This window comes from Pongo abelii, chromosome 5 (assembly GCF_028885655.2).
Source record: "Pongo abelii isolate AG06213 chromosome 5, NHGRI_mPonAbe1-v2.0_pri, whole genome shotgun sequence".
Lineage (NCBI taxonomy): Eukaryota > Metazoa > Chordata > Mammalia > Primates > Hominidae > Pongo > Pongo abelii.
In genome coordinates this window covers 108,608,690-108,621,978 of record NC_071990.2, presented here as the reverse complement: position 1 = coordinate 108,621,978, position 13,289 = coordinate 108,608,690, and the positions used below count along the sequence as shown (strand labels likewise).

The following is a 13,289-nucleotide window of genomic DNA, read 5'->3' as shown; positions in this document are numbered from 1 at the left end:
TATGAGATCCACATAAAAATCACTGCTTTACCATGGAATGTTTGGCAAAAGGCCAGTGAAAATTTGCAGTCATAATATCTCAAAATTCCTATTACCCATTGAACCTCCAAAATATAATTATTGGAGTGGGAGTGGGATTAATTAATGCTAATTAGCTAATCAAGAAAGTTAAACATTAAGAAAGTTTAAGTTTCTGTGACAAAAATCAGATGCAAAATCTTTGAATTATGTCATAACTTCTACTATTTTGATGGAAAAATAATCATTTCAAAGTCAAGGCACTTGTTTTCCTACAATCAAAGGTGGTTAAATACTTTTAAATACATTTCAACATATTTATGAAGGAATTATCCTACATGCCTCCAAAGCTCTCTCATAAATCAGTATAATGTTTCCAAAGCACATTTGGAAGTACAAAATTCATATCTACCAACTATATTTTCCTCTATTCAAAGATGAATTAAGCAGAAAATACATTAATGTCTGAATTTATAATAGGAGTAGTTAACCCTCAACCATAGCAAACTAATGAGGAATATTTTACCATGGAAAAATTAATCAGGGCTCTCCAACACTATGCAATTTGACATTTTGAGGACTTAATCAGGAATGGATTTTATTCCGCTATTTACTTTTCATCATGGGGATGACTTACAAAGACACTACCTGTTAGAACAAATATAATTCTTGAGCTTAATCTTGTCACTTTAAAGAAATTTATTTTAAATAATATTCCGTAGTTTAAAAATAGTCCTCGCAGAAGCAACATTACTAAGATTATGTCATTTCTGGGCCAAATTCAGCTCTCAAACATTGAGCAAATATCAACATAGACACAGTGAGCCTCAGAAACTGCATGTGACTAACCCTCTGTTAGCAATGAGACAACACAAATTCTGGGAGGTTGTGACTGCTGGACATGGACTTCCATCCCCAGCCATCGATTATCACTATCTTTGTTAAAGACTACAGGAGTTTCATTTAACTAGAGTGCTCAGTAAATTGCACAGAGTTCAAGCATCTTTATGGATTCATTAAACCATGGATCTGCCTCACAGAGCTTGTAGCAGAGCCCAGCTCTGGCCCACAGCCTGTGTTTACAGAGAATGCAATAGACTGATGTTTGTAACCTCCAAAGGCAGTCTGTCAGTAGACATTAGATTCCACTGTGTGCACAGCCACCCTAAGAGTGGATTGTAACATAGGGAATTTCCCATTCTCAGTCTCAACTGCTGGGACAGAAATGAAGTGACCATCTGTAGCAAGATTTTCTTTATTCCATTCTAATCTGTGATAATATAAACAAAGAGCAAAGAGCCCAAGGAACAAAGAATTACATATGGCTTGGCCAGTTCACACTTCTGTTTATGTGTACAAAAGCTATCCAGAGGTATTGAAATGGAGGAGAAATTAAGATAATCACAGGCATGCCTATAGCTTGGATCCCCCATGGGGCCTCTCGAGCATACTAGGCATTGTGACCAGACATTGCAAAGGTGTATGAGAAAAATTCAGGACTCAATCTACTACCTTAAAATATCTCAAGGCAAGCCACCTGCCCTTTTATGCCTGCACTTATTCAGATACTTAACATTTTTAACAAAGCACTGAATCAACAGAGTATAACTACTATTCCAGGAAAATGAATAATCATTATCTCTTGGCTTCTCAGGACAGTTCACCAAGCACTCTCAGAACCTTCTCCCTCCTCTGGTTTTTATTAATAAGGTCTCACAACACCTTCCTTTTTGTCAGGCACAAAGAGTAACTTTGTGCTGAATGCAGCTTATGATCAGAGAATCACATCAAAATGACCTGTAAGATAATTCTTTAAACGCTCATTTTTCAGATAAAGCTGAACACTGTTAGTGGCAAGGTGAGAGAGTTGGAAATGTAAGTGACTGGATCGATAAGGAGAATGTTCGACCCAAATAAATAGATCCCTTCCTGATCATTTGTTTCACTGAACTGCCCACTGCCCAAACAGACAGTCGGACTATGAACTCCAAACATGCACATTCATCACTCTGCAGAAGCAGTCACCAGAACACAATGTGGCGATGCAATCTGACACTGTGGTTAATGTTAAAAGGGAGCATGCCTTTTATATGGATTGGATAATTACCGGCAGTTCCGATGAGAAAAAAACTTGATTTAAGTGAACAGCATTAGCCGTCACCAGAAGGATGGCCAGAGATGTACTACGTCTGAAAATTAACATTCCAGCATATACGTCAATAGCACTGTGTATTGATCCCCAGGTGACCAGATTCTGATTTATGAAAGATTCCCTCTCTTCCTTCTGCTCACTGAAAAATGTTGAACACAGACTGGGGCTTGAAGCTATTTAGAGTTTTCATCAACTCTTCACATTTAATCTAAAATATCTAATGTTATTCAGAAACTGATGTCCATTCTGGCTAATGGGTTAGAATTATTGCTGTTTCCTTCAGTCTCCCAACATATGGCTCATTAAAAACTAGAAGTGGTTGCTGTTCCTTTCAGTACAAACCCACTTGCCCCATGCTGTGTTCCAGGTATCCCTTAGACCAGAGTTTCTCAAGTGGTTTTCAAGTGTTTTGGTGAACATGAGGTCACATGCCTCTCCCCAAGCTTCTGATGGCTTTCTAGAGTACTGTGTCCCACCCTGTCTGCAGAACCTCTGCCTTGGAACACTTTCTAGCTCTCCTCAAGAGCCTGTGTGTCAGTTTAAACGGACCTACACTTCACTAGCCAGAACTTTCCTGCTGTAACCCTACTCCCAAATGTGTTTCCAAGGGCTGACGTTTACTCCTCCTCTGTGATTGCTTTTTCCAGCCTCTCATTTGCAGCAGCTCATCAATATTCCATTCTGTATTTCAAAATACAAGATAATAAGAAACACTTGGGTTTGTTGTTCTTTCCCCAGAGCTTTCTGAGAACACCCCTGTTTGCTATGACCAAAAGGGAGCTCAGCCACTGGCCTGCAGACTAAATCCCTGGGAGGAGAAGCCACTATACACATGAGGCAGTGGATAGGCTTATAGCACAGTACTAAGGGACACTGCAAAACCAAGCAATCATCCTGCAGGCCAGGGTGCAGCTGGACAGATCCAGGAGGCTCACTGGTGGCTGTTAAAACCAAGGAGGAATCCATAGGAAGAACCCTGGGGCTCCCCAGGTGCATTTACTTGTGGGCCAAAGATATTTGCAAGCAACTGGCAAAAGCAAGTCTGTGGCCTGAGCTTCAGGTGGTCAGGGGACATTAATTGCAAGTAATTTCTTAATGTCCTTCTCCAAGCCTTCATGAATGATAGCCATTTTGCAAATTAAATCTTGCAGGTATTTAAAGGAAAAAGAGTAGACAGGTTAATCACTAGATTAACAGGGCAATTGTTACACATTTCTTCTGCACTACTTGGTTCTGTAATTAAGTCTGAAACTGAGAAATCTTTCCCAGGATATATTCAACTTTAATAAAAAGACAAATAGACTATGTCTAAATAAAATGTAACTCCAAATAACATGATGATACATGCTAATTAGAGATGGGTTCTTCCAAAAGAAATCTCTTCTAAGAAGAGATCACTGTATAACCAAGAATATAGTTTGAAAGTAAAAGAAATGCTAATAATACAATATTCTCCTCCTTGAATATTTATGTTATTATTATAATGATTGTTAAGAAATCTTAATGGCATCATTTGCAAATGTTGTTTCTGTCTATATAATCTTTTTCTTTTTAATGCATCTTATCCTTATCCCTGAGCCACATTGGTTTCTTCCCACTATGGTCTGCTGGGTAACCACAATATTATGATATTGAAGAAGTATTTCGATCTTTTTTTTTTTTTTTTTTTGAGATAGGGTCTTGCTCTGTTGCCCAGGAGGGAGTACAATGGCATAGTCATGGCTCACTGCAGCCCCAGCCTCCTGGGCTAAGCAATCCTCCCACCTCAGCCTCCTGAGTAACTGGGACTACAGGTGAGCACCATCACAGCCAGCTAATTTTTGTATGTTTTGTAGAGACAGGGTCTCGCTCTATTGCTCAGGCTGGTCTTCAACTCCTGGGCTCAAGCAATCCTCCTACCTCCACCTCCCAAAGTGCTGGGATTACAGGCACGAGCCATGGCGTCAGGCCTTTCAAATTATGAAAAAACTAGAACAAGGAAGCAAAACTTTGGTGCTCTTAGGAATTTGTGTTTACTTGTAAATTATCAACATTCCGAATCCATAAACAACATTAAAAACTTGAGATCTGAACAAGTAAACAATCATCCTTTACATTGCCTGCAGTGGCCATTTGTCTTGACTTTTAATTTCCTTCTTGATTTTTGGATATTAGTTTGGACAATAAGATATTTCCCATGTAAAAGGAAAGAGATCAAACACAGGCCATTTGGAAGTGACTAACATTTGTGGTGTTGTTTGTTACTCCTTTTTAGAGGGATAATGGTTACAAGACATTACTCCCTTAGGAAAGAGTATTTTTAAGTGTGTATTACTATGCAAAGTAAAACTGGTGTTAGCAAGTTGGACTAAATGTTTCCACAAGAGTGCAAAATCACTAAGGAGTCTCTGCAACTTTCCAATTCCTAGATGAATTACAAGGACAGAAATGCTCTCAAGTCCAAAAATGGGCTGGGAAAAGAGTGAGCTATTAGTTCCCTGAAAAGTCTCTAATACATGAAATAATTAGATTGACATCCCATTGTCCATACAATGCCCACAGACTACATAAGTATTTTTCTTACCCGTTGTTTCAAAAACTTTTAAGGCAGCAAACAAGGCTTCGGGGATAAGGACCCTACAAAATATATTATGAATTAACACTATCTACTTCCTAGAGCCAACATTCTGAAATGTGTAAACTAGTAGTTAGAGTCCTTAAGTGAATACAGCTGTGATTCATGGTCCTCTCCTGGCAGTGTTGAGTAGAAGTATTTTGAAGAAAGCCTAATATTCGTAGCAATCCAGACAACTCTTCAAATAAAAATTTAAATTCAGTTAAAAATATAACCTATATACTATATAGGTTAACCTGGCTTCAATCCATCCCACCTTATTGCATAGTGACAGTCTGTGAGAGATGTATGTGACACTTTCAACCCACCCCATTAAACAGACAGAGAAACCCAAAGAGAAATGAAGGATTGAGAGGCAAAAGAAATTTAAAGAGCCCATTTTCAGTGAGCCATCATTTTCAGAGTTGGGTTATTTTTGTCCTTGTTTTCAGCAGCAAATCAATTCCTGACTCTACACCCAAGCGTGTGTGAACAGAAACTCACAGAGACCACAAGCACAGCTGTCCAATTTACATTCACAAATGCAGGTGTTGCTCACACACAAAACAGAGGTCAGCTGAATACTGCTCCTAATTAGCTACCTTTTCTACTAGGATTTTTCTTTGTAAAGTTATGCATGCAATTTGGGTTCAACTTAGAGACCATTTTTAGATCCCAGCATGCTATCCAGCAAGAAGTGGGCTGTCATTATAAAGCATAATTTACAGCACAGTTAATTTTATGTTTTTTTAAGTCTACACTATACCTAAGGCAAAATTCTGTTCTGCACACACACACATTACATTATTCACTCTGTTTTCTATCCACTTCTCAAAACTTAAAAAAGGTAGAATTTAGCCAGAAAAAAAAATCTGTTACGTAGGAATGGGAAGAATTTTGCCCTTTTTCTAAGATTAAGAAAGTCCACAATTTAATTAACAAGGACTAAGGACTTTGTTAAATGATACAAGAAGAGAAGTAGCTATTTGCTATTGTCTTCAGTACAGAACACCCAGGGGCTTATTACAAGCAGTTCTTAGAAATGGCAGGATGGAGACTGGTATCTAATACAATCCATTAGGAAACCCAAGCCCGAAATGAAATGACCACAAAAGCCTATCAGTTAACAGAAATGCAGCAGCTGTACATGTTTATTGTAATACAATATAATATTGTAACAGAGATAACACTCTTTAAAATTAAAAAAAAAAAAAGAAGCCAGCAAATGATATGACTAGTTTATTTCTCTATTTGGAAAAAAAAAAACCACACACACACAAGAAGGCATAGCACGTCAGAGCTTTGGGATATATGAGGAAGGATGAAGACTGCAGAGAAGGGAGGAATTGTTTGTACACTAACAGACAACTGGGATCAGCTGGCAAAGTCACTGGCTAAACACCAAACCGCTGCAACTTCCAGGTTTAGCAAGATGTTCAAAGACATACCCCAATAACTCCTGGTAGAAAGTGAAATGTGATGGTCCTCCTCCCACTGCTGACTTTACCTGCTGTAGGTATTCCAAATGCTAATTCCTATCCTGGCTCCCAGTTATCCATTTTTCAAAAATGTACCCTATGAAAGCTTAAATTCAGTTTGACCTTAAACTTTATAATGATGTAAACAATATAGATATAGATATGGTATTCTGGAGTGTTTTTCCAAATGGAATCAGGTGCCTTTCTTCAAAGGCTCACTATAAAACACAGTTTGCAAAATATAACATGTATCACCAGGATTGTGACAAATCCATCTTGCTTGATTTTAGTTCCTACAGGCAGCCCATCAAGATTCAGACCCATAACCCTTCAGAATTATAGAAAGACAAAAAGCCCTGTTCTATAGCCATCTTCTGAGATGGAATGCAAAGTATTTTGTTGTGGTAAGTAGGGCTTTGAAGAAGAAAGCACTGGGCCCACTCCTGGGGTTGTTACTCCAGTGCTCAGCATTCAAAACGGGAGCCCCGGGGTCTCAGAGATCATTTTAATCCGCCTATATTAAAACAAAACGTGTCTCCCGTGCATCGTTCTTCCCACCCTCCTCCCCAGATTCACTGGCTCCTCCCAGGGGAAAGTGAACCTGAGGGCTGACAGTCCCAAAAGAATTCCAAACAATTTCCTTACTTGCCTCTCTGTTCCAGTGAAGATTATGAGCCTAACTCTTAGAGACTGCTACTAAAATTCCACCCTGCTGAATTCTGCAGCCTAATTCTTTCGGCATTATGTTTTTTGGCAGAATGAATGTGACCCAAATTTTCAGGAGATAATTTGCTGCAACAGTGCTTCTTGCAATGCAGTGAGCCCATAATTAGCATTTCAGGATTGCAAATATCACACTTTTAGAAAAATAATAATTGTTTGCTTCAAGAAAGAACAGATTTGGATCTTGTATTATAGAAATGGAAACAACAAAATGTGGACAATTTTAGTAAAGATTTTATGAATTAAGGAAGCTTTACATATCAATGGAAAATAATTGAGGACTAGCAAGTTACCTCAGTAGTTGGTGGCAAAGGCTACAGCAGTTCTTTAAGGATTCAGAAAATAGTTGTGTGCATGTGCGTGTGATTGTAAAAACATCATGCATTCCATTTCCCATCCATGGTGGCTAACACTATTCAAAAAGGACATTTTCAGACCTGGGATGTCTTTAAAACAAAACAAAAAAAAATTCTAACGATGGCTGTTCCTGTGTTTACCCACCATGCTTCTCACAAATGCTTGGCTGTGTAAGCAATGTTGTTTCATGTATTCATGATTTCATCTTTTCTCAATATCAATCAGCTTTAACATAAGATGTCAAGAGAGACTTGACATTTTTCTTGACAAGAACTCGTGGGCCAGATTCTGAAAAGAGCAATAGCAATATTTCCACTGGGTACAAGAATTAAACTAAGTGGGCTAAAACTTTCTGGCCATGCTTTTGTGGCTAATTACTTGGCTTTTATAAGAAATATCTACCACTTATCTTTCATGTACTCAGAGTGCAGTCTGCACTCTACTGCTGGAAAGACACTGGCCATGAGGATACCAGCTGTGATCACAGTGTCCTCATCAGATTCATTCACCCTCTCAGAACACAAACACTAAGCCGAGAGAAACACATTAGAAGGGGATTCCTTATTCCAAAAGGTTAAGCATGACACAAAAGGGGAATCAACAAAACAGAAAGAATAAAAATATAAAAGTAAAAGGTGCGCAGTGTTTTCCGCTAGAAGCTATGAGGCACATGCGCGTGTGGGCTGGTGAGGCCTGTGGGGAGCCGCCTCTCTCTCCGGTGCTCTTACCTTATTTCTCTTGAAGTAGGCTCGTCGGCAGGCCGCAAAGCACTTCTCGCTGCAGAAGCTTTTCACCTCACTTCCCATACTCAGGGAATAGCGCTTGATTCCCACTTTCTGGCACCAGGCACACATTATTTGTACATTTGACACATCATCTTCTATAATAAAAGTATAAGAAAAATGTTCATATCAGAAGCAAACATCCCTTCAAATTTAGACACACCCTGAACCTGACGAGCTACCCGGGCATGATTTTAGTTTCTGGACTTTGGAGAAGTGCTTTCGATCTCTCTCTCTCTCGTTCTCTTTTTTTTTTGGCTTGTAAGTTTCCAAAAGACATTTACTTAAAAACCAGAGCATGACTGCAGAGCCACAAGGGCTCCTAGGGCTTCTTAGCCTGGTTAAAAAAAAAAAAAAAAAAAAGCTTCATCTGCTTAGTTAAACCAGCCCCAGTACTAACGAAGCCTGTAAAATAACCCATTTCTTCAAAGGTCCTGTGAAAGCCTGCAGGATCTGCACTGGGTGGGACAATTTGTAGGGTGCTAACTTACAAATGGAACACCCTCATGTGAACCTTGACCAGGCGCCAGGCTCAACCATGGCATGTTCCCTATTACTGTTAAATGATATGTGCTATTGTTTACTCTTGCAATGTAATAATTCCCAAGCAATGCGTTTAGTCAAAAAAGGAAAGATGTGCGCAGCCAGATTCTGGCAATGGAAAGGGACAAGCCTGGCTCGCTGAACAGACTCTGACAATGCAGCCTTCCGGCACTGGTGTCCTAAGGGAGATGCAGGCCTGATTGAAATTCTCCTCCATGTGATGTGGTTCATGGGCCCTGGATGGAGGGATGGTAATGGGAATGTCATATCATTCTCAGCCAGATTGGTGGTCCTCCCAGCCCCTCATGTCATGTCATGGGGTTGCTCAGAATGAATTTAGGTGGTTTGCAAATATTTCCACTATTTAAATTGTATTTCTTTTCCTTTGTATGAGAAGAAAACAAATTTAACTACCATAATGAGCCCATGATATCACAAATACTACTGCTTAAAACAAAGAAAGGATTTTAAAGTGAGTCAATTAGTAAAATACATTCCGTAAATCATAGTGCAGGTGGTCAGAAGTTATGACAAACATTATGATGGTGATATTCAGGTCTGGGAAAAACTGGCCTCTTTGAGGGGTGGGTGGGGGTGAATAAAAGGAAACTTTAAGTAGACATCTAAGTAATATTTCCTTCTTGCCTCTTAATGGCTTTTGCCACATCTTGAGTTTTCTCTGTCCTCCCAATTGATAGTGACTCTGTGTGTGTGTGTGTGTGTGTGTGAGAGAGACTGACTGCCACATCTTTTCTTCCTTTATGGATTTTTTTTTTATTAACCCACACTCATGCTCCAGACATGAATGGTAATCACAAAATCCCCAAAAAGCACTAGTATACTGTTGTCTGATTTCTGGATAAAATCCCCCTAAGACTAATTGCTAAGCAAGGCCTGGTCCATGAGTTGTTGACATATTCAGGGTTCATAGAGTCTGTCATGCAATCATTTCATTTCCAGGGAAAAGATTTGGTTTGAGGCAGTGTGGTCATCACCTGCAAAATTAGAAGCAAACTAATTTGTAGTGCAGATATACGGCTTTTTTCCCCCTGAGTATCACCACTCAGAACTATGTGCAGCATTTTATTTACCTCAATGGAATAAATATTGCCATTTTAATGACCTTTTTGTATTTCACAAATTATATATTGTGATCTATTGTTATCAAATGAGATAATATAAAAAATGACCTTTGATGTCAGTCAAACATTTTTGATAACTTTCTTTAAATGGCATAATATGAATTCAAATCTCAAACAATTACTGTATTTAATAATTTGTTCTATTCAAAGCAAGCTTTTTGATATTTCAGGAATATCCTTAACAAAAAAAATTTAAAAATAAATAAATAAAAGCAAGCTTTTATTTATATTGTACATGATCTCTAATATGGCATCTCTCTACATATGAACATTTTACATGGTATGAAAAATTAGCAAAGCTTTATAGTTTACCTTAGTGTATGGAGGAGTTTTCTTAGATTAGAAAGAGCACATATTTTAAAATAATCACCTGTCTTTACTAAACTAGATAGCAACTAATAGTTTCTATTTTTCCAAATTGATAAGATGCTTTAAAATCTTAAATTCCTGAAAAAGAAGATACAGCAGAATTCTCATAAATGATCCACTGGCAGTAAGCTTGATTCTGGTGAAATCTGCAAGGAAAAAAATGTATGCAGGAAATCACCTGGCCTCACAGTTTAATGACGAAACCCCACTTCCCAAGGAGCCATTTTAGAACATGCATTAGGTCCCCCTCATTATTTCTTCCTTTAAATTAATCTAATTTGGGAAACAAAGCATAAAATTGTTTAAGTCCTAGATCTTCAGCTATAATGGACCAACACTGAGATGAGAAAGAATAGAGTGCAAAGCTATTCACAAGGCCAGGCGCTTAGCATGCAGCTTGGGCCTGGCCTGAAGGAATGATGCTTGAGGCCAAAGGGCAGCTCCGGGGTCTTTCTCAAGCTTCAATCCATCATCACCAGACAGACCCACTTGTCATTTTTTAAAGGGAGGCAAGAATACTTTCTTACAAAGGACCTAACAAACGAACAAAAAGGTAGAATTTTAAAACAGATTATTTCTTATAAATCATTCTTACTACAAAGCAAGAATATGAGATGAGACCAAATACATTGTGCACTTTTATATCTGGCAGCTGGAAAAACTTCTAGAATGATGGTTAGCATCTGCCTTGTTAAATAAGTCGACGTTCCCCGCAGTTTTTCGTACAACTCCATTTCATAAAGGTGTATGCTTTGGAAAAAGCCCATCAGATTTCTCCTTTTCTAGTATTAAACTGTTATCAGCAGCTAATGATCCAAAGAACAGTCTGATAATTGGGTTATTCAAAAAATTTTAAAAACATTTTCCGATATTTCAGGCATTCTAGATTTATAAAAGTCATTTATATTAGTAACAGATTTTAGAAACTAATAAAGAACTGTGATGATCTAAATATTGTCAGCCAAACTATAGTTCAAAATTCTGTCACCAGACATGAGATAGTGTCCCCATCTTATGACTGCACCCCTAGAAAAGTGAACGCTTCTTAAGTGGTTAAAGTCAAAGGGATCAGTCCACTTCAACACCTGCATCTCTTTCTACCTGAAACACGGAAATGAAATGCATGCTTTACAATAAACATGGAAATGAAATGCATGCTTTACAATGGCAAAATAGAAGGTTTCAGCACTTTAACTCTTCTAACTTGATCTGCTTTAAATTTTTTTTCTATTTAAAAAAATATTTCTTCAAGCTAGGGAAAACCTAACTACCTGTCTTACATTTTGGTTAACGGTCTGTGCCATTAGAGGCTTGAGATTACCTCAGAGAAGATTCACATAAAAGATTTTTACATTACATTATCTTACAGCCATCAGCCTGTGCATTTTTATAATAAACAATGCAACAACAAATGTAAAATGTTTACAGCATTACATCACATTCCCAAAGAGAACGGTTTGTATAACATAATAAAATTTTCATATGATAATATCATATAAATATGTATCAGTCAAAATAAGCATATTTCAATTAATCATGAAAAATTTGTACTACCTCTTTAGAATTTAATTAAGCAGAATGTTTAAGGCATTTTCTTTCCAATCTAATGTTCCAAGAGCTACAGAACATTTTTCTATTTTACATCCCAGAAGTTCAGATTACTCCAAGATGAAATCAAAATTGTATTTATTTATTATAGTGCAGAGAAGTATGAGATCAAGCATTTCAGGAATGCCCTGCTGAAGTTGTTTGAGAAATTGCCTTATCTGGTGACTTTTAAAAATGAGGATGGCCATTGGTCAGTGATCTTCTTGGGGCACTTAAATTGGTTATAAACATGTATACTAACTTACCTGACCAGTGCCCAAAGAAAATCAGTAGGGCATTAACGGACTCCAGGCAATTAAACTGTAGATTTACCACCCCTTTGTAACTTTCATGGGAGTCCAAGACTGAGGAGAAATTCCGAAAGTATTTGCTGTGACATCTATCTCCTCCAACAGTTCCTAGAATGCACACATCCAGATAATCAATGAAAGACCTGGATTATATTTGAGACAAGTTACAAGGCAGTCTGAGGAGACTCCTGTGTGTTCCCCATGCCATGAAATGACATGAAATGGCCCATGGCCGGGCTGCACTGTGTCAATCTACTTGTTACAGCAGCTATATTTAAAAACAGAATAAAGTCAAGGCCTGGAAAGCAGGCAAGAAACTGAAGTTTGCTTTCTTTATAGCTTCTGCAAAAAAGAAATTCATTTTTGAAATAATTCAATTCCAAAGACTTTAAAGCCATCTAACTTAAAGTTTCTACAGAGTCCACCAGGAGTTTCTGTACAATTCCCTGTGTTCTAGGAGTGAATATACAAGGAGACCCAGAGAAAACTGGGACCACTAAACCACAAAGAACATAATGATAGTTAGCAGTACTTAGTAGATGCCCGCACAGTGCACGGCTCAGTTCAACGTTATTTAATCTTTTTCACAACCACCACCGACCAGGCAGTTACTAACATTAATCTCCATTGTGCAAATGGGGAAAGTGAGTTTATATGTTAAGTAATTTGCTCCTAATCACACAATAAGTACATATCAGAGCCTTACTGAGGACCAGGCCATCTGATTCCAGAGCCCAAGCTCTTGACCACTACACCTTAGAGACCACAGCTTTTCTAAGCAGTAAGATTATAAACCATCCTCACAGACCTCTCTCCACAAAAAGGACTAAAAGCTGTCACAGATTTTGCAACTTACACAGCACAGTGCTCAGTGACACAACAATAGACAAAGAAAATGAAATCAAAAAAGTCAAAATGTCTTTGAGGAGACAGCTGAAGTGTTAATCAATATTTGTTAATTGATTTTCAAAAACAAGTTAGGCCCACAGCGCAAGTCTTTACTTCTTTATGACTATGAGACATGGATTTGCTGCAAACATTCTGTATAACTTGCACCAGCAAGTGCTATTTAAACATTAAATAAGACAGGCCCAATAATATGTGGATCTCAAGAAGCAGTTATTCTACCCACAGGCAAGCAATACTCTTGCCAGCCTTCTCTTTTCTAAGGAGCAGGGATCACAGCAGAACATGGATAAGACTGGCTTTCCATGTAGTTGAAATGGGAGACCCC

The 13,289-nt window shown here is 38.1% G+C and overlaps 1 protein-coding gene across 4 annotated transcripts in view; it reads right to left on the bottom strand.

The window, feature by feature from the left end:
• Window positions 1-13,289, bottom strand: part of SOBP (sine oculis binding protein homolog) — a 145,262-nt gene that overhangs the window by 93,809 nt on the left and 38,164 nt on the right. For 2 of the 4 annotated variants that reach the window (XM_063724931.1, XM_063724930.1), the window contains exons 4-5: window positions 12,011-12,163; window positions 8,050-8,201 (exon numbers count right to left, since the gene is read on the bottom strand). In XM_063724931.1, the coding sequence (XP_063581001.1) occupies window positions 8,050-8,201; window positions 12,011-12,163 (305 nt within the window). Of the gene's footprint in view, window positions 1-8,049; window positions 8,202-10,100; window positions 10,195-12,010; window positions 12,164-13,289 lie in introns of those variants that run through there. The other 2 variants (XM_063724932.1, XM_002817215.6) reach the window with 2 other exon arrangements.